A 20,085-nucleotide genomic window follows, 5' to 3' on the forward strand; every position below is an offset into this window, starting at 1 on the left:
CTTGTTTCGTTTTCATTTTGTTCCATCCACAATCCATCCTTAAACAGTAGCAGCAAAAACCCCAAGAGAGAGAGAGGGAGCGAGGGAGCGAGGGAGAGAGAGAGAGAGAGAGGCATCAAGCATAAAGCTTTGCCTGTTTATTCTTTTGAACATATTTTTTGTTTATTTTCCTGCTTTTTTTTGCGCTTAACTCTTTGCTTAAGCCCCGCAACCGCCACACCCCCGCCTTCAGTCGTCTCTTTCGTCTTCCAGTTCATCATCATCGCAATCGCAATCATCATCATCGTGTTCCTCTTCGTCAGCATCAGCGTCGGCATATTGCATTGAAATTTGCAACACATTCCACTTTGTTGGTTCTTTGGCTACCGTTTGACGTTTGGCGCGGGGTGCTCTGGGTCTGGGCCTGGGCCTGGGCCCTGTAGGAGGCTGAGGAGAGATCTAAAGAAACAAGAAAGGAAGGGTGTACTCTGGGGGGAAAAACCGATGGGTATGATACACTTTTAGAGCCATAAATCTATCTAATTGGCAGCCAATTTTGATTGAAATCGAGAGAGCAAAGTGATGGAGCTGAGTGGGAGTTGGGGGAAGAAGTGATAAGGTTTTGGATTTTGAAATATAAATATTGAATAACTTTTCCTCTTCTACCATACAGCGGCTTAAAATCATCATGCCTCCTGCCAAGGGTATCTGAACAAAAAGAGAGAAAAAACGAAATGATTTAATGCAAATTTTATGCGCCATACTTTGCCATAGCCTTCGCTACGCTTTCTGTTCTCTTCTGTGTTCTTATTGCTGTTGTTCCTTCTCTCTCTCACTATCTTTGTCGCTCTGTCGCTACTGTCTCTGGCTGCTCCACATCTTCATCATCGTAATCCCCTCCTGATCATGATCATCAACGGCTGTCATTGTTTGTCAACCCCAACAAAACGTTGCCAACATTTTAATACATTTTGCAACGGTGCTCTCAAGTTCCCCAATGGCTGGGGAGGGGGTACATGGATATACATAGATAATTCTCTTTTTCAGTGTAATTGGAGTGCTTCAAAGAAGTGTTGAGGCATAAATACATACATATATGGAATGGAATGTTTTCATATTTCACAAGTAATTAATTGTTTTAAGAACATTGAGTTTATTGGGTAATTTACATATTCCTATTGGGAAACATAATGTTGACAATTGATTATCGTAGGTAGTATAGCAAATTGTTTACATTTACAACTTAACCTTCGATTTTACGTACATATGCGGAATGTACATGCAAACATATGTATGTACATATGTACTTATGAATGTATATAATTAGTCGTAGTTTTGTCGATAACAACGATTGATATCTTATCCAGCAATACAATCTGATTTCATTAAGCTTTGTATTACTATTATTATACGAGAAATTTGTACATACGTACAATGGATGAGACCTAAAATTGCAATACATACATATTTTATGTACATACATATGAAGACTTTTTGTTACCAGAACCTTTCCCGAGTACGAGGATCTATCCCTTTCCCATAATTATAAGTTCACTGATCTTTCACTTCACACACTCCATACCCATTCAACCATCCTTCTCGTCCCTACCTTCCCCCCGACAAGCCTCACCAACAGAATGAAAAACCATTGAAGTACCATAATTTGAAGAGCAGTGTATTTTAAGTACTAAATTGTTGCTTAACTGCAATTAGCTGGAAACACTACGACGACGACAACATTACGGCCAAGAAGAACCTGCAGCGTAAAGTTGGCAAGAATGACGATGATGATGACGATAATGTGTGCCATGGAAAAAATTCCTGTGGTGTCTCTCTGGCGCTACAACAACAATTTTAATTAGTCTGGAGGCCTAGGCGAAGTTTTCGCCAGCCAACCATCGGCAAATTAATCGAAATGCATTAAAGCCAATTAAAAGACAGAAACAACTCGAAGAAGAAAATGTTTCTCGTGGGGTAAACGTAGGAGAAACGAACTTGTAGAAGGCGCCAAAATGCAGTTGCTATTGTTGTGGCCATTGGTGTTGTTGTAATCAAGAAAACGAGCTCCTTCTGGGCTACCGTTAAAGAGAGTGGGAGAGAGGCATCGACTGTAAGCAGAGAGCATTGAGGAGAACACATCTTTCTTATGCCTCTCTGACTACCTTACTCTTCGCGGTGTAGTAATATTTATAGCCTTGCAGGAATAGGGTATTATAAGTTAGATCACATGTTTGTAGCTCGGTGGAGTTTACATTAAAGCGAATCAACAGACACGTCCATATCCCTCTTTTTCTTTCTATGCAAATCAGTTGCTCAGTTTTAAAGATTTCTTTGGTGAAACGTTGCATTGATACGCGTTCATTCCATATGCAAGGGTATTATAAACTTCGTCCCCGAAGGCCAGCCTTCTTTTCTTGTTTTCGTTGTTGCCTTTTTGCAGTATTCGCTTCGTCATCTTATCGTTGGAGGCCCCATTGCAATCAGTCTTCGCAGTCGTCGACGTCGTCATAGTCCTCCCGCCCCCCTGTCTGCCCCTGCTGCTCGACATTCTCAACAAGAAGAAGAAATAAAGTAAATAAAAAAATGTTCCTGCCTCTGCTTTTAGCATTTTCGCGCGTTTGGCGCGTTTCGTGTTGCCAGGCTGGGAAACGGGAGTGGGAACAGTGGGCTTTGGATAGGGGGGAGGGACCCTTCGTATGTATGTACGTCTTCCAACAGCCTGAACACACACAAAAACAAAAACACAACTTATCGTGCACTCGTCGTCGTCGTCTTTACAACTCAGCAACGACCGCCGACCCGACCCCCAATGCGTCGCCTTCGTCAGCATCCAGCAACAGCAACAGTGCAGCACAGCGCAGCAGCCTTTTCATTCTTCTCCGCTGCATTCTCTTTTTTTTGCGCTCAAGCACAGCGCATACAAATAATTTACGCCATGCGAAAGCAAAAAGCTAAAAATGAATAAAGGCTGCACACTGGTGGGCAGATAAATATGGCTGGTAAACGAGAGATCCATAAAGTAAATATGGCTAAGCTTAAAAAGGGTTAAAATATTAAATGGGAGGTTGTTTTCCAAGCTGTATAGTTTATCGAAGCTATGCCGATTAAAGTGTCCCACATTTCTGACCGCCACTGTGTTACGCTTTTACACCCGTCGAAAACTCTCCGCTGCTGCTGCGATTTCTGTTGCAGCGTATTGCATTCATGCGTGCCAGGGTGTGTGTGAGGGCGATGAGACGAAGGCAGGCACACGAGCTGTTTGCATTTACTCTACGCAAATGAGCGGCATTCCCTCCTTCCTTTCCATTCCTTCTCGTTCTCTGATTTTTCTCCACTGGGATAGTAATGGTAGGTGGGAGAGGGATGGGGAGTTGACTGGGTTCCTGCCTAAGCCGCCTCTGCGCACAACTCACTCTCACTTGATGCTGCTGCAGAGCATGCTTGATTTGAATGACTAAGCGAGAGCATTCGAGAGAGGGTGGGTAGGGGGATAGTAAAAGAAACAGGAGTTGGCAATAACATAAAGTACTTAACAACAAAAAATCATTGCAAACAAATTCTGAAATGCTAACTGCACTCGCTTGCAAGCTCACTCACTCTAGCCAAACTCTTTAATAGTGTGGCTCTCTGCCTCTCTCCTGTCAACGAGTGGGGTTACTGACATTGCAGCAGCCCGGCAGAGAGAAACGTAGACAGCGGTGCAGAGCAGAGTAGAGATGATGATGATGATGATGTGTGAGTGGCTACCGTTGCCAAGTGCAGTGTGTGTGTGCCATTCTGCTCTAAGTGCGTCGACGTCGCCAGCAACGACATTAACTTTCTGCATGCCTTTTTGGCTTTTATTGCTCTCTTCTTCGTTCTACACTTTTGCCTTCTACAATGCTGCGCCTCGCCTCGCCTCGCTTCGGTTCGCTTTCGTTTTGGATTTGGCGCCAAAACAAATGACACGAAGAGTAGCCGTACACAACCGTTAGGGTTCAAAGAACTCTTGTCTAATTACGATGCACTCACTACTCTCGCATATGCATATCCATAACAAAAATTGTATACTATTGCGTGAGTGTGCGATTTTGTGTATGAGCGCATCTCGCTCTCACGCATGTGTTTGCATTCAATTTGGCAGCAGCAGCAGCAAAGACTGACTGCATTGAGATCAGATCGTGTGATTGTGATTGTGAGTGGATACGAGCTTCTGCATAGTTTATGTTTGCCAAAGTGTGCATCATAGAACGGAATATTCCAATTAACAAAAGCAGACCAAAAAATTCAAGCAGTGCAGTGTTGTTCTCAATTTCATTACCACGAAATTAAACGAAAAATCAATTTGGAAGAAATAAGTTTTTATACCGTGTGAGTACAGAGATAATATGCGTAATATTCTACATGTGTAATTTCCGATGACGTATGTAACTAACAGGGAAAATATTAAACACCATTTCAAACCAATTTGTGTGGAAATGGAACTTGGAACAGCAGAAACAACAGCTATGTACAGACTATGTACATACATATGTATGTACACACATAGTATGTCTGTAGAATATTTATGCACGTGTGTGCCTGCATATGCCAAAATGCAGTTGTCTCTGAACCACATCATAAAATGCAACAATAAAGACAATGCAGATGCAAATGATGATGATGATGATGATGATACGAATGATGCTGATGGCAATTGACAAAACACTCACACACTCTCCCATGCACAGCCACACGTTCACTTACTCATGCAATGCAGATGGGAATATTTTTGGCAATGCTCGGAACTCGTACAATAAACAGATAACTGTAATAATGCTCTCCACCAGAATTGCCCAGTTGTGTATTTTTTATTGTTGCTTGTTGTTTGCATTTGCGGCCAGTTAGCTCTCAAATGAACCGAAAACATTGCAGTGGGACATTGAGACTGTGGCACAGTTGTGGGCAAATAATTAGGGTAGGTTTAATCATCAATGAACTGTTTATGGAATTTAGTTTGGAGTGTGAATGCTGAAAAGTAAATGGTATTGATATTCCTATCAATGAACAATTGGAACTCTGAAAATATACAATTTTTCTGCCCGCCACTGTAACTACAGCCAGAAGCTGTGAATTACACTCAAAAGAAGATGGTTTCCCATCAACTAAGCCAGACAGACAGTCGGGCGGAGGAAATGCATAAATATGTACATATGTACATATGTACATACATTGGACGTGACGTGGGTGTACGGTTAGATTTACTTAAGCACGCATCGGTAGCAGCAGAGCAACGGCCACCCGCTCCCACTCACTCCGCTGTTCACTCGTAATACCTTTTACTGTGACTAAGCACACAGACACAGAGGGAAAGAGAGAGGGGTATAGTAAGAGAGGTAGAGAGAGAACACTCCCACAGAGAGTCTTCCACCGACCCATCCGCCTTATGCTGCAACGCATGAACAAATATAGAAGATGTGCAGTTATTTACATAAAAGCTTTACAAATATGTGCACAAGCTTTGCTCGCGTGGTGTGTGGGTGTGTAATATTCAGATGCATGAGTGAGTGTGTGTGTGTGTGTGTGAGCGTGTGTCCAACTAATCACGGGCTCAACTTTTTAAAGCCATGCCACGCGTTGAGCCAGCCATGAGTTGGAGTCTGTGTTTTAAGCTTGAGCTTCATCCGTCAGCTTGCTGATGTTCTGCTTCTTGGCATTTAACATTCTAGCAGCAAAAAACTGTACTAGACACTATGTCTATGTCTCTCACCCATTCACCACTCCGACCCCACCCACAAACCCATCCGCCTCTTTTACTCTGGATTTTTCCTAACAATTGCAAGAGGCAGCCTAGCAACCGAAACCCAGCAGAGAATCCAAAGCCAGGCCACACAGTAATGAAAAGCAAAGTCGCATAAAAACAAAAACAACAAACACAACAAAATTACTGCATGAAAGGTGTCTATAATGCAACCGACAATCGAATACCCTGTTCAGTTGGGGAGTCAACTATTTAAATCATTTGCTCATGTGCTCAAACTCGGTGAGTCTTAGCAGTGCCGCTCCAAAAAAGGGTATTTAAAAAGTGCAAAAAAGTTGAGGAGAAAAAAAATAAAGCAATCATTGCACTTGTCCCTCCCATCGCACACAGCAACAGCAGCAGCGGCGGCGGCGGCGGCAGCAGTGGCAGAAGGCAACACAATATGGCCAAGGCCTTTCCTTTTTGCCTCCTTTTTTTCCTGATTCATTTCTGGTTGCTACGTTGCTTCAATTTAGCTTCGTTTCGTGCCTCTCTGTGTCCGTGTCCCTGTCCTGCCTGTGTGTGTGTGTGCTAGCCCACAATGGGCGTGGCAGTCATTTCCCGCAATTACGCCTACACACAAACGACACAAAAAGGAGATGGAGATGAATGGGTTAGGGTTGGAGAGAGTATGGAGAATTGCAGAGGCTAGAGAATGGCTCTGGTTGTTGGTTGCTGGCTGAAAAGGAGGAGCTCTCTGCTCTGCCACCTCCCTGATAAGCCGTATCTCTGCCCGCACAGAATGCAACAGCGAGTGATATGGCAACGCTGTGTTGTCAACTGCCACAAATACAGGCGCACACGTATACGTGTCAGGCCCAGAAGTATGCAACGCTTTTGAAATGAATTGAAACGGAACCCGGTTTCAGTTCGTTTCGGAGTTAAGCTGCAAACTCCAAACCCTTTTTTATGGAGTTGGGCTGGGTTTGGGTTGTGGGTTTGTTTGATACGATTGGGCGTGTCTCTAAAGTCTCGTTTTATTGGGAAAATAGAGATCTCTTTTGGGATGAGGCTGGGAAAAATATAATTTTTGTAATTTTTGTAATTTTTAATATATTTAAAATGGAATTTTAATGATTAAATTATTTAAAAAGGATTTTATATGTAAATTATCTTTTTATGAGGTATTTTGGACATAATATCAAATTTTCTTGGGAGTGGATTTTCCATTTTTATTACAATCATTTAGCAGTCAACATTTAGAACCTTTTGTTGTTTTATGTATAAATTGATTATCTTTACGAAAAAAAATTCAAAAAATGTCGTTAAGCAATCCGTTTCTTGCGCCTAACAAGAGGTGTCACCACCCCAGAAACGCCTCTCTCGTAGCGTAGGCGACTGTATAATCCATAAAGCTGCACCTTTACCCTTTTCCCCGCAGCCCAGCACCTCTTTAACCCTTTTTCGCAAAGCCTCTTTAACCCTTTCCCTCGCACTTGCACCAACGGCCACCCACGGCCCTGCCACAAGTTCATCAAAGTCGAGGCTGCTGGTGCTGCTGCTGCTGCAGTTCTCTGCTGTAGTCTATGTGCGTCTGTTGTGTGTCTGCCTGTGTGGGTGTATTTGTGGTTGCCAGATGATTTTGACTTTTTATGCAACTGTACGTCAGTTCGTCCTTCCTTCTGTCTATCAGTCGTTGCGAAAACTGTCTGTGTGTGTGTGTGTGTGGCTTTGGCATAAAATGTTTCAAGTGTCATTTATATTTCATTTTTACTCTTTTTTAATGCTGGCAATGCTGCAGGCCCTTCGGCTCTGTACCCGCAACCAGAACCATAGACCCATAGACCAGGCCCAGACCATTGGACGTCTGTGCAAATTAAAATGTTTCCGTTGTCGTCGTCTCACACACACACATACACAGGGAAACAAGAGTGACTGAGAGAGGGGATAGAGAGACAGCGAGAGAGAAAGAGAGAGAAAAAGAGGAAAAAGTATAGTTTCGGTGTCGAAGCTTTTGGTACCCTTTAGAGACAGTTTAGACTATGAAAGCCATAAATATATCTAAAAAAGTTATCTAGGAGCTATCAAATATCTCAGATTTGTATTCCAATTGGAACTATTGGATCATAAATACAATTTTTCTATGTCCAGTCCGGAGATAATGCTGCACCCCCCACTGCCACTTGCATCTATCATCAAAATCCTTATAAATCCTTCTCCCATAAAGGGTATCAAAAAGGGAAGGATGATGGGGGGTGTGGCAGGATTATAGTGGAGCGTATATTTGTGTCGAGATTGAATTTTATTGCCAGGCAACGGCGTCGGGACGGGCGCCAGTCGGTGCCTGGTTGCGGGTCGTCCTGCTGGATTGGGCAGTGGCAGGATGTCAGAGTTGTCAGGATGCGGATTACACTAATTATGAAATGACATCGACAACGGCGACGTCGTTGATTTTAATGGTTTTCTGTTGTCAACTTAATTAACAAATTTTCTCGTTTTTCCAGGACCAATATCGTGAAGACGGAAGGATGCAGCAGCAGTCCTCGATGAGGCAGTGGTTGTTGTTGGTGTTGTTGTTGCAGCAACACTGAAGACACACACATACACACACAGACACACACGCATAGAACACTAGCCTACATGTTGCACATGTTGCAGCTACGAAAATGCTCAGCGCTGCCAATGCAACAGCCACACATGCAGCAGGAGCAGGAGCAGCAGCAGCAGCAGCAGCGATTGCCGCAACCGATACTTATGTCATAACAAACAAGAAACAACAACAGCAGCAGCAACAGCAACATTTTGTTGTTGCCACCAACAAAATGTTGATACCTGCCACAGGAGCAACAACAACAGGAACAACCACATCCACAACAGCAGCAGCAGCAGAAACAACGCAACATCAGCAACAACAGCAACAGCAACATGTACTGTTTCAGCCGCACTTACATGCAACTGCAACAACATCCACACCTCAGCAACAGCAACAGGCACCACCTCAGCCGCGCCAACATCCCAAGAAGCGAAAATTTGATCCAGCAGAGCTGGACAAGGCCGAACAGCATCCCCAGCAGCAGCAGCAGCAGCATCTTGTGACGCTGCAGAAGCAGCATAAATCGGCTGAAACCAATGGCAGCAGCGAGACGACCAATGGCAATGCTGCAACATTGCAACAGCAGCAGCAGCAACAACAGCAGCAGCTACATCGCATGATTGTGAATCCTTCGCCATTGAATTGCGGTGCAGGCGCCAGCGATATCAAGCTGCAACAGCAACAGCAGCAGCAACGTATTATAATTGCATCCCCGCTGCAACATGCCAGCGGTAGTAGTACTTACAAGCAACATGTGGCATGCAGCAGCAGCGGAAGTAACAGTAGCAGCAGCAACAATGGCCATGCCCCAACAATCAATCATCAGCAACGCACACACACGCCCACAACGGCCGTCTACTAACAACAGCAGCAGCAGCAGCAACAGCAGCAGCAGCAGCAACGCTTTATCTTTAACTCTCACAATCAGCCACATGTACAGGAGCAACATCCACAGCCGCAACAACAGTCGTTGCAGCAGCAGCAGCAACCACAATCCTTACTCGATCTCAGCGAGTGGAACAATACCCGTGTCCTAGCCAAAATCCATAATCATTATGCCCCAGGGATTATACGACAAGTGCAGGAGGCACAACCCGATTCAATACTCGTGGAATTCGATTCCACCGAACTGGGACTGCTCCTCTATCCGGATGTGTTCCACAATGGACGATATCATGTGATACTCGATGCCAGTCCACCCATGGCAGATGTACGTACCACCCCCAATAATCGATATCCTTTACTTAGATTGGTCTTTGTCTTCACTCAGATCACGCTGGATGCCCGGGTCTGTGTGCGACAGCGTGTGGAGGGACGCAGCTCTGGTAGCTTCGTCTATGTGGAGGGCATCATCACGGACATCAATCAGGCCACAAAGCAATACAGTGTCCAATTGTTTGGTGATGATTCGGTATGTTCTTGTAGCTTAGGACTGGTCCTACATCGATTTACCCTTTACAATTACCCACTTAGGCCCCCACAAAGGTTGTGCGTCGCGCTGATCTCCGTCTGCTGCAGCCGCCCTGGTGGGATGAGCTCAGCGAACTGTCACCCCCCTCGGGTGCAACAGCGACGACAAGTGGCAAGCGGAAGACGTCGACAGCAGTGGCAGAGGCCATGCCCGTGCCCAGTGGCAACATAGTGTACCCAAAGGTGGGCGCAGGAACGCAACTCACTTTTGTGGCCACACGGTATGATGGCAAGCTGCCCACAGCACCGCCCACACCCACGTCCAGCTCCCAGCAGCAGCAGCAGCAGCCGCATCCGAAACAAGAAGAGTATTACCGGACGACGGCAACGTCACCGTTCCAGAGCGGAGTGGTGCCAGCGGCGCGACCGCCCTTGGGGCTGGGAGGCCATGTGGAACAGACGAGCGCCACGGGGCCGACGGCGGTGCAGGTGAACGGCCTGCCGGACATAGTGATCTCTCCGGGAAGCAATGGGCAGCAGCACCTGAAAACCCAACAGCAGCAGCAGCAGCAGCAGCAAGCGTCGCGTAGCTACGACGACTACGAATCGGATGACGAGCTGAATGTGGTGGGCATTGGGTATTCGCCGGCTGCCGGTGACCTGGACACGGAGAAGATGAGCGCCTGCAGCAAACGGAGCAGCATGCAGAGCCGCGGCAGTACGTCCAGTCTATTCGATCAGAGGCTCACACCACGATCTCATCCAGCAACTCCAAGGTGGGTTGTCGTCGCACTCTCTATATCCCGTATATTCATGTGATATTTCTCTCTCTATTTTAGATCTCAGGCTACTACGCCGCATCGCTTCAAGAAGGGCGACATCGTGGAATCGGAGTCCGGCGTGCGCAAGAAGTACAATGGGAAGCAGTGGCGTCGCCTCTGTATGCTCTGCACGAAGGAATCTCAGAGGAGGGGCTTCTGTTCGAGGCATTTAAATCAGAAGGGTAACAATGCCCTGCCCTCGTCCACGGGTCCGAATCGCCTACTGAGGTTTGTCGATCTTCTTCTCCCTCAACTGATCCATCACTTATGCTTAAACCCTTTTTAGTGATAGTCGTTCGAGCAGCAAGACACAGATCGATGAGGACACCTCACGAGACTCGGAGACATCGCCCAACTATCGGGTCAAGGGTCGCTACGATCAGGAGGACACCGATGCGGCCGCCGTGCTAGGTAAGTCTCTCTGTATAGTCCTCACACCTTTTTGACTTTTTATGACCCACGAAAATAAAAGAAAGAGAGCGAGATAGAAGAGTCTAAGAGCCGCCTCATAAAAGCATTAAAATTGGAATTTGTGTGGAAATTTATTCATAGTTTTGAACTGCAATTCATTTCAAGGCTGGTCTTTCCAGCCTCTACTGCCCTGCCGCTGCCGCTGCGCCGCTCTCTCACACCAGCGCCAGCTTAACTGTTAATCTATCTCTCCGTTCACGCAATTACCCACACCATCAGACAGAGAGTGCTCGTGAAAAGGGCAGGGCAGAGAGCAAGCCTAAGCCAGAGCCTGAGAGAAAGAAAGAGAGAGGCTGTCAGTGCATTTGTTCGCTCTATCTATCGCGGCGCTTCTGGAGAGATTTGTTTAATTTTGCATTTAGGCTGGTCGACTTTTGAGACACCCTGAAATGCTCCTTCAATTTAGGATTATTCATAAGGCTAAAGCGTTATTAATAGATTTTCTTGAAGTCTGCTTGACTACGGACAGAATTAATATTTATTCAATATCCTCTGCCAAGTTCCATTCGTTCAGAGTCATTGCTTTAAGGCTGTCTGAAAGCCTGCAATTTGCCCATCTCCTGCACTTCGAGTCGCTTCTAGAAAGATTTCTTTGATTTCGTTTCGAACCAAGTCAACACGTCATATTCCCACTCCTACTGCCCTTCCCTTTTAATCCCCTACTAAAATGTGTTTAGGAAATGTAGAAGAAAGAACAAGTTCTCTCATTCAGGGCATAACCGGATTTCGAACCCAAAACATTCTTTGGAAATGGTGCGCACTTTCAACTATGTGAGGTATCTTTAAAGCTGAAACACTCGTGTCCTGTTGTTTTGGGTGCGCTACTTGAAAGATTTACTCACTCTGGTCAACTTTTAATGCACGCTACTTAATGTGGCATATCATTTTCACACATTCCCATCCTCTAATCCGATACTAAAATGCATTTTGAATGCATGTTGAACAAAGGGAAGGCCTATTCTGTCTTTCATTCAGTTCAGAGACCCCAAAAAACATTCTTTGGAAATGGTAGCGCACTTTGGGCAGTCTCTTTGGCCGAAACTTTCTCATCTCTCTAATGCGCTCTTTCGGGGTCGATGCATTTCCAATTCACCATAAAAATGCATATCATAAAATTTTATTGTGCCAGCGCCGTGGCTGTTCACGTCGCCGTTGTGTTTTCCTTGACCATTTCACACACCTCAACAAAGGTCGTTTGTCGCTTTTCATGAAAGGTAGGTGTCTGTCTGTGAGAGAAGAGGGGTCGTCCCGTGGCCGTTGTCCCGATCCCCGAATCAAGAGTTCTATTGTTCCAGAAATCTTCTATGCTCTGTTGCGCTGCTGGCTGCCTCTGCCTCTGGGCGCTGGGCCACTTGAAAGTGTGACCGCAGCGTGATTTACACGCCAGACGCAGCGACGTCGACAGAGCGCAGCGGAGAGATGCTTACGCATTCCTAGGCACCTGCAGAGGCAGGGTATCCCAAAGAGAGGGTACTAGTGAGGCACATGATAGCCAAAATGAATGATCAGTAGCTTCAGAATTTAATAAGAGAATGCTCTTACTGGCATATAACGTACTAGAACACAGAGATCAAAGCTAAGCTGGACTCCCTTACCTTACAGTTAATATACCCTTCACCTGCAAAGGTAGACACGCAATGATCGCAGCAGCAGCGACAGCGACGCCGCCACTTGAGACGAAACAAAGCAAAGGGCCAGCGGCAGAGGCTGGAATTCTGCGTGCGAAGCGCAACAGATTCTTTTCTTTTCTTTTCTTGTTATTTGCTTTGCCTTTGATTCGTTTTTACCTAAACAAAAATGCACTTGAGAGCAGTCGGCACGGCACGCACACACACACACACGCACACTAACACAGAAGCCCAGACATTCCCGGAGCAGGTAAACAGCTCAAGCCAGGAGAATCAATGCGGGAGAGTGCGAGCGAGAGAGAGAAAGAGTGCGATAAAGAGCGTAAGCAAGAGCACGGCGCTCGCTCAATGTATGCTGCTGACGTCGCTGTCGCTGCCCTTGGTTGAGCTGTTGCTGCCGTTCTTTTGACGTCTTCGCTGCTGCTCTGCCCCCTCCGCACCGCACCGCATTTTATGTTGGAAACTGTCAAGAGCACACCAGAGGCAGCGCCAGAGCAGAACACAGAACCGAACACAGAACGAAAAAGCAAACCGATGCGAATGCAGCACAAAACGAATGTGACGACGACGACAGAAAAGTGTATTAAATACAATAAAAAAGAAGAAATATCTGTACATATAACTACATACTTATGTATGTATGTACTAAATATATATGTACAAAATATAGTTCCAATGAAATGTGCAAGTGAGGGAGTGATGAAAGTTTCCATTTGAGGACAGGAGACCGATGAACGTCATGAATGCGTTCCAGGATTTCGAGCTGGGAGCGAAATTATATTTACAGTGCTTATGTAATAAAATGTTTCCTATATCTACATAAATGGATTATGAAGAGATTTATCTGCAATGATTGTAGGGAGTAATTATAGTACTAATTGCGATCTTCCTCTCTGTCTCTATTTACAGTATCCCTGAGCAGTTCACGCTCGGCCACGCCATCGTATACATCACCCGTGAATCATGCCGGCGCCTCGCCGCTAAATGCCATCGCCCACTCGCCGGTCAATGTGTCCTCGAACCACCACAGGCAGAACTTTTTCACGCCCATTGCTGCCACCAATCAATCGCAGCAGCAGCAGCAACAACAACAACAACAACCTGCCGCCGTGACATCTGTGGCATCGATTGGCCCTTTGGATACGGGAAAATGGAAGACTACACCCAGTCCGGTCCTGTACAATGCCAACAACAACAGCAGCAGCAGCAACAACAACAACAACAACAACAATGGCTGGGAGGGGAACAGCAACAACAGTGGAGCATCTGGAAATGGAACAGGAGGAGGAGCAGGAGGAACACAGCCACTGCCAATGCCACCACAAACAACGCCCGTGTCTCTGGTTATGCATGCCCCACCGCCGCAGCAGCAGCAACAGCACCAGCAGCATCAACATCAACAACCACCTGCCGCACACCTCAATGCACTGCCAGGACCTGGAGCGCCGCCCAGCAGTGTGGGGCATGCCACCAGCGTGATACGCATCTCCAGCAGCCAGCAACAGCAGCAGCAGCAGCAGCAGCAGCAGCAGCAACAACAGCATCCCCACCCTCACGTGGTTGTGTCGCAGAATCAAACGTTTCATCCCGTGATTGTAGATGCCACGCAGCTGACAGTGACGTCCATGCCGGTGCAGTCCATTATGCAGCAGCAGCAGCAACAGCAACAACAGCAGGTGCCGCACACTTCGGTTTCATTTCATCAGCCCAACACGCCTACCAACACCACCTCTGTGGCAGTCACGTCGATAGTGCATGGCCACGGACACGGACACGGGCAGGAGAAGGTGTTGCCAAAAAACGGTAGGATTCTATATAGAAGTAGGATCAGCAGCGAAGATTACCATAATCTCTCTTATCCCGCAGGCTACAATGCGCCTAGCCATCCCTGGTACAAGATTCTGCCACAAATGCCACCCATGACCAAGGCGCCACAAGGTCCGGCCACACCAACAACGACAACGACCGCCAGCAACTACAGCGTGGTCATGATGCATCAACAGCAGCAGCAACAACAGCAGCAGCCATCGCCTCTGCAGAGCCCACTCGGAGGAGTTGCTGTCCAGCAGCAGCAGCAACAGCAGCAGACGTCTCTGAATCACAACAACAACCATATGATCGTGCCCAATCCCTTGTCATCGCCCGGAAAGCCGCTCAACTGCTCCATGAACGATGCCAAAGTGGCAGCAGCTGCTGCAGCAGCAGCCGCCGCGGCAGTAACCCATCAGCAGGTGGCGGAGGAGCAGGATGATCAGCTGGACGATGATGTGTTTGAATCCACTCCAACGCCCACTCCGGCCACAACCAATGGAAAGAAGCAGACGGCAGCCATGAGGCTGCAAACGTACACCAGCAACAGCAACATCCGCAAGCTGGAGGAGTGCCATGACGACGGGGCCAATGGAGGAGCACCCATCACGTCGGCTGCCAAGCGTCGGAGTCAATCCCTGAGCGCCTTGCAGCAGCAGCAGCAGCAGGCAGCGCAACAGCAGCAGCAGCAGCAGCAGGCGGCAGCAGCAGCAGCGGCAGGGGGAGCAGCGGCCGGGCAGCCAGTGGCAGCAAACAAGAAGATACGCAGGCCGATGAATGCGTTCATGATCTTCTCGAAGAAGCATCGCAAGATGGTCCACAAGAAGCATCCAAATCAGGACAATCGAACGGTCAGCAAGATCCTCGGGGAATGGTGGTATGCCCTGAAGCCGGAGCAGAAGGCCCAGTACCATGAGCTGGCGACCGTCGTCAAGGATGAGCATTTTAAGCAGCATCCCGAATGGAAATGGTGCAACAAGGATCGCCGCAAGTCCTCCACCTCGACGGCTGCTGGCAAGGCAGGAGGAGCAGCTGGTGCTGCGGCTGCCGCAGGCGACGCCAAATCGCGCCTGGCCTCGGTGGATGGCTCCGATTCGCTGGAGCACGACATGTGCCCCAATACGCCGGGCGGTCAGGGCCACTCCGAACACCAGGGCGACATCATCCCACTGACGATTGACAACTACAACAGCGCCTGTGATGAAGCGCCCACCACGATCTCTGGCAAGGGAGGAAAACTCCTCAAGAATGAACTGCACTCGGATGAGGATGAGCAAATGCTGTTGACGGAGGAGCCACCCTCCAAGAAGCTCGATCTGCAGTGCCGCGAACGTGTGAACGATTCGGACATGGACGATGCCCCCTACGATTACCGCAAGCAGCAGCAGCAAGAAAAAGTTCAGGTAGGGTATTACAACCACTCCTAAAAGAGGAAGCAAATTTTAATTAAATTTAATAATTCTCTGCAGCGCTCGCAGGATGATCATGCGGTTGGTGCCAATGGCCAGGCCATGACTGCACCGCCAACCACCGGTGGGGATCGCGAGATTACGCTCAAGCCAAAGGCAATCAAGGCCCATCCGGTGCTGGAGAGCACCATGCTGCCATATCCCCAGATGTCGATCTATACACAGTACACTAGTCCCAAGAATCCAATCGGTGTAACACCATTCCAACCCACAGGCGAGCAAACCACCCGCTACTCAACCACCCACTCAGCCATGCTCATTTCGGTCTCTCTTGTATGCTTTCTCTCCACTTTACAGGCGGCGCCTTCAAGTCTATGCCTATCAGCCCCAAGGGCTGCAGCAGCAAAGCCGATGAGGCAGCCACACTGCAGCCACATATCAAGCAGGAGGACATTAAACAGGAGCCACCATCGCCATATAAACTGAACGGTGGCTCGGTCTCGGCATCAGGTGTGGTCAGCAGTGCACCACCGCCCAATAGTGGCGGCAGTGGTGTGGGAGCCATCTTCAATTTCAATGTGCCAACAGCGACGGCCCTCAGCCAGAAGCAGTTCCAGTATCCGATGCATCACTCGCATCGCAGTCCCACGGATCTGAGAGGTGAGTAGTGTGGAATGGCAAGAAGGAGTCTCCCTTCACTGAGAAGGATAGCGATAAAAGATGAAAGGAAAAGGAGTGAAACGCATAATAAACAGTGGGTTTCCAAAGACTTTCAGACGGCTAAAAGGGAGATCAGAGTAAATTTGATTTTATTATTGAAAGATGCAAACGTTTTGAAGAATTTCAAGAGTGGTGTTAAAGATATTTCATTGAAATTCAAACAAAATAATGAATATTTCTACAGATACTCCTTAAAAAAAAACGTCCACTCCTTAGCTGTCTTACTGTTACGAAACGCACTGTATTTGATTGGGATTTCATTGAGTTTTTTGTATATTTTATTGTAATTGAAGGCAGTCTGTGACTGTCCTTCAAAATGTAGAGTAGTTCTTTTATTTATATTTAATTTTTAATCATTTTTTTGTTGATTAATTTTAAGTTGATTTTAAGATTTCAGAACAACTATTGGCATTATTTCTACTATGATTTGTGTTGTGTGTGTTTTGTATATAGATTTCTATTATAATTTAATTTATAGTTTTTGAGTTGTGGATCCAAAATCGAAGAACAAAATTTGTGAAAAAAAAAACATTCCAATCACCTGCATCGATCGCATCGCCTCGCCCCTCACCCACCTGTCGCCTACGTCGCCTTTTTCCTAACGAAAGCTTTTTGTTGGTTTTTGTTTTGTGTCGGGCATAACATCTTTCTCTCTGTTTCTTTCACTTTCTCACACACTCACACTGGAAACTTTCCTCCCCGCGCCACAATAATATCACAATCTTCCTTTCTGTCGATGTCATCCATATCATACACATATCTACCCCCAAAATCCATTTAAAATCCACCATAAATCAAACATAGAACAAGTGGAAAATGCAAAGAACTCGAAGGGAGATGCAGCAGCAATCCATGAAAACGATGACGAGGATGATGAGGATGTGGAAAATCTCCTCGACGAGGTGGACCTGGACGATGACGACGATGATGATGAGGATGAAGATGATGATGACGACGATGAGCAGTTTATGCAGGAATTGGCCAGTGTTAATGCTGATGCTGATTTCGATGATATCATTCATTATACCATACCCAAAGTGAGGGCTACACCAACACCAACGCCCACAACGCCACCCGTGGCCAACATAACAACAACCACAGGCTCTACAACAACAACAACCAGCACCACAACAACAACAATTGTGACACCCATCAAGCGGAAACAGTTTACGATTGTGCGATCCCTAACGCCGTTGCAGCCATCGCACTCGCCACACCAACAGCTCAAGCATTTGCATCAACGCCGCGTGGAGACGCCACCAACGGTCATAACGCGTGTGCCAACACCCACTATTAATCATTTCACGATCATACGAGCACAACCATCAAATCAGCATCAACACAATACACCGCCGCCTTTGTTTTTCAAGCAGAAAGTTCACCAATCTTCACCAATCATAACAACAAACATTCCAACAGCCATTCCAACCGCATCCACATCATCCACAGTGGGATCAGCCACATCTACCACACACAATAACGAAGCCCTTACTAAGTTTTCCAATAATTCCACGCCCATTATACGAAAATTGTTGACTCTTCAACAACAAGATGGTCATCACAACAACAACAACAACAACAGCAGCAACAAGGGGACAGGTCGAGCGGCCATACTGTACGATGCCCTCGTGCTGGACACGCTGCATGGCCAGGACGAAGAAGACGATGAAGACCACCTCGAAGATGGGCAGGAAAAAGCGGAAGGAAGAGATAAGCAGCGACTGGGCAAAAAGGAGTCGGGCGGAAAAACCGGAGGAGCCACAATGCTGCTGATCACCGACTGCAATGCGTACAGTCAGCAGCATCATCACGGTAGCTGTACGGCGGGAACACCAGTCTCGGGAGCAGCCACCCTGCGGCCAGTGTCCTTTATCAGCATCAATGCGTGCAACAAGATTGCACTGCCTGCGAATGCCCGCATACTGACAGCAGCAACGGCCACAACGACAGCGGGTGTGGCAGCCACGGCGACCAGCCAGGCGGGAGGAGGCGCCGCCACACTGACTGTGCTGACCAAAGCGACGGGGAAAATGGGAACAGCAACAGCAAATCATAGTACTAATAATGCCAATAATGAAATAACCATAACAGCGGCTGCTCCAGCCACTGCCACAAAAACAGTGGCCGGCAGCAGCAGTGGCAGTGTCATGAACAACAAAAACTCATCTACAACTCCCTCCTCCTCCTCCTCCTCCACCTCTACCTCTTCCTCCACCATCTCTGTCTCTCTGTCTACTGCAGCCGCCCATCAGGCATGTGTGCCCTCATCGCCGGCGGCCATGAGTCTGGGACATGCCGCCAATATGGCCACACCACCGGCCTCCGCACCAGCACAGATAATGGGAGCAGGTCCGGCGCCAGGCCAAAAGATGTTCTTTGCCATGACAAGTCAGGTGAGTAAATGGAAAGAGAAAGTAAGCTTTAAAGATTGTGAAAATAATTGAATATCCTACCTATCGACAGTACCCCTTGCTGCCGCGATCCCATCAACCGGGTACACCTTCGCTGGAGCATCTGCAGCTGGAGGCCTTTGCGGGCAGCTATATATTCAAGAATCACAACGGACTGCCGCCACCAGTTAGCGCTCAACCGACAATGCTGCTCCATGGGTATACGCCCAGTCACAGCGCAGAGCCGCCAGCGAGTTCGCCCTCGTACAAGTCGATGCCCTCCACCCCGAAGTCGGCGACATATCACATGAGTGCACCGCCAGAGCGTGCCAGCCATGAAGGAGGAGGAGCGACGGCTGGAGGCGATGAGAGCGACATGGATGCAGATGGCCAGCAGTTTGTATTGGCCCCAACGCCAGCACAATTGGGACGAGCACCGCTGCAGCGGCGCAAGAATTTATGTGAGTGGATGCCTACAGCAAACGCGCTGGGTATCGTATCGGAACTAATGACATTCTCCTTTTTTTTTCCTTTCTATAGCTCAAAGCAAATCGGAGAGCAATGTTTCGTTTGGAGCGAATCTGGGTGCCAGCAACGGGGGACAGCACATCAGTCGAAAGTTGCACTCACCCACAACGATGGATGTCTCGTCGCCCATCATTGGCCATGTGAATAGTTCCAGCCTCAGCTCGGCACTGCCCACGCCCACCTCCTCGACGACGACACCCAATAGCGATGAGCAACTGCCTCTGACGCCCACAACGAGCAACAGCAACAGTCAGCCCAAGTCTCCGTTGAAGGGAGTCTCGGCTGGAGCTGCAGCAACAGCGGCAGCGGTGGCCCACAAAAAGAAGAACGATGAATTGAATAAGTAAGTGGCAGAGCGAATACCTTTCTTTAGTTTGTTATTAACTTATGTTTATTCCATTCACAGCAGTGTACTCAAGCAGGTGGACTTTGAGAAGAAATACAAGGCACTGCCGCAGTTCCAGCCAGAGGATTGCCAGTCGCCCAGTGCCATAGCTGTGCCGTCCTCGCCGCGAGTTTACGGAACCAACTACCGCAAGAAGAACACAGCACCAGTGCCAGTGCAGAAGCTAAGTGAGTCCTCCTGTGAGACCATCCTTAGACCCTTTATTTACTCGTTTTCCATGTTG

The 20,085-nt window shown here is 47.5% G+C and overlaps 1 protein-coding gene across 5 annotated transcripts in view; it reads left to right on the top strand.

Annotated features, from left to right (window-relative positions):
• Positions 1–20,085, top strand: part of LOC117899294 (putative transcription factor capicua) — a 47,253-nt gene that overhangs the window by 25,165 nt on the left and 2,003 nt on the right. The window contains exons 2-15 of one of the 5 annotated variants that reach the window (XM_034809206.1): positions 8,182–8,957; positions 9,243–9,480; positions 9,541–9,681; positions 9,744–10,456; positions 10,520–10,729; positions 10,788–10,912; positions 13,510–14,403; positions 14,467–15,812; positions 15,879–16,092; positions 16,176–16,478; positions 18,780–18,931; positions 19,002–19,389; positions 19,469–19,799; positions 19,863–20,029. In XM_034809206.1, coding sequence (XP_034665097.1) covers positions 8,344–8,957; positions 9,243–9,480; positions 9,541–9,681; positions 9,744–10,456; positions 10,520–10,729; positions 10,788–10,912; positions 13,510–14,403; positions 14,467–15,812; positions 15,879–16,092; positions 16,176–16,478; positions 18,780–18,931; positions 19,002–19,389; positions 19,469–19,799; positions 19,863–20,029 — 5,836 coding nt within the window. In that variant the 5' untranslated portion in view covers positions 8,182–8,343. Of the gene's footprint in view, positions 1–8,181; positions 8,958–9,133; positions 9,481–9,540; positions 9,682–9,743; positions 10,457–10,519; positions 10,730–10,787; positions 10,913–13,099; positions 13,395–13,509; positions 14,404–14,466; positions 15,813–15,878; positions 16,093–16,175; positions 16,479–18,779; positions 18,932–19,001; positions 19,390–19,468; positions 19,800–19,862; positions 20,030–20,085 lie in introns of those variants that run through there. The other 4 variants (XM_034809209.1, XM_034809210.1, XM_034809208.1 and 1 more) reach the window with 4 other exon arrangements.

This window comes from Drosophila subobscura, chromosome O, assembly GCF_008121235.1.
Source record: "Drosophila subobscura isolate 14011-0131.10 chromosome O, UCBerk_Dsub_1.0, whole genome shotgun sequence".
In the NCBI taxonomy this organism is placed as follows: domain Eukaryota; kingdom Metazoa; phylum Arthropoda; class Insecta; order Diptera; family Drosophilidae; genus Drosophila; species Drosophila subobscura.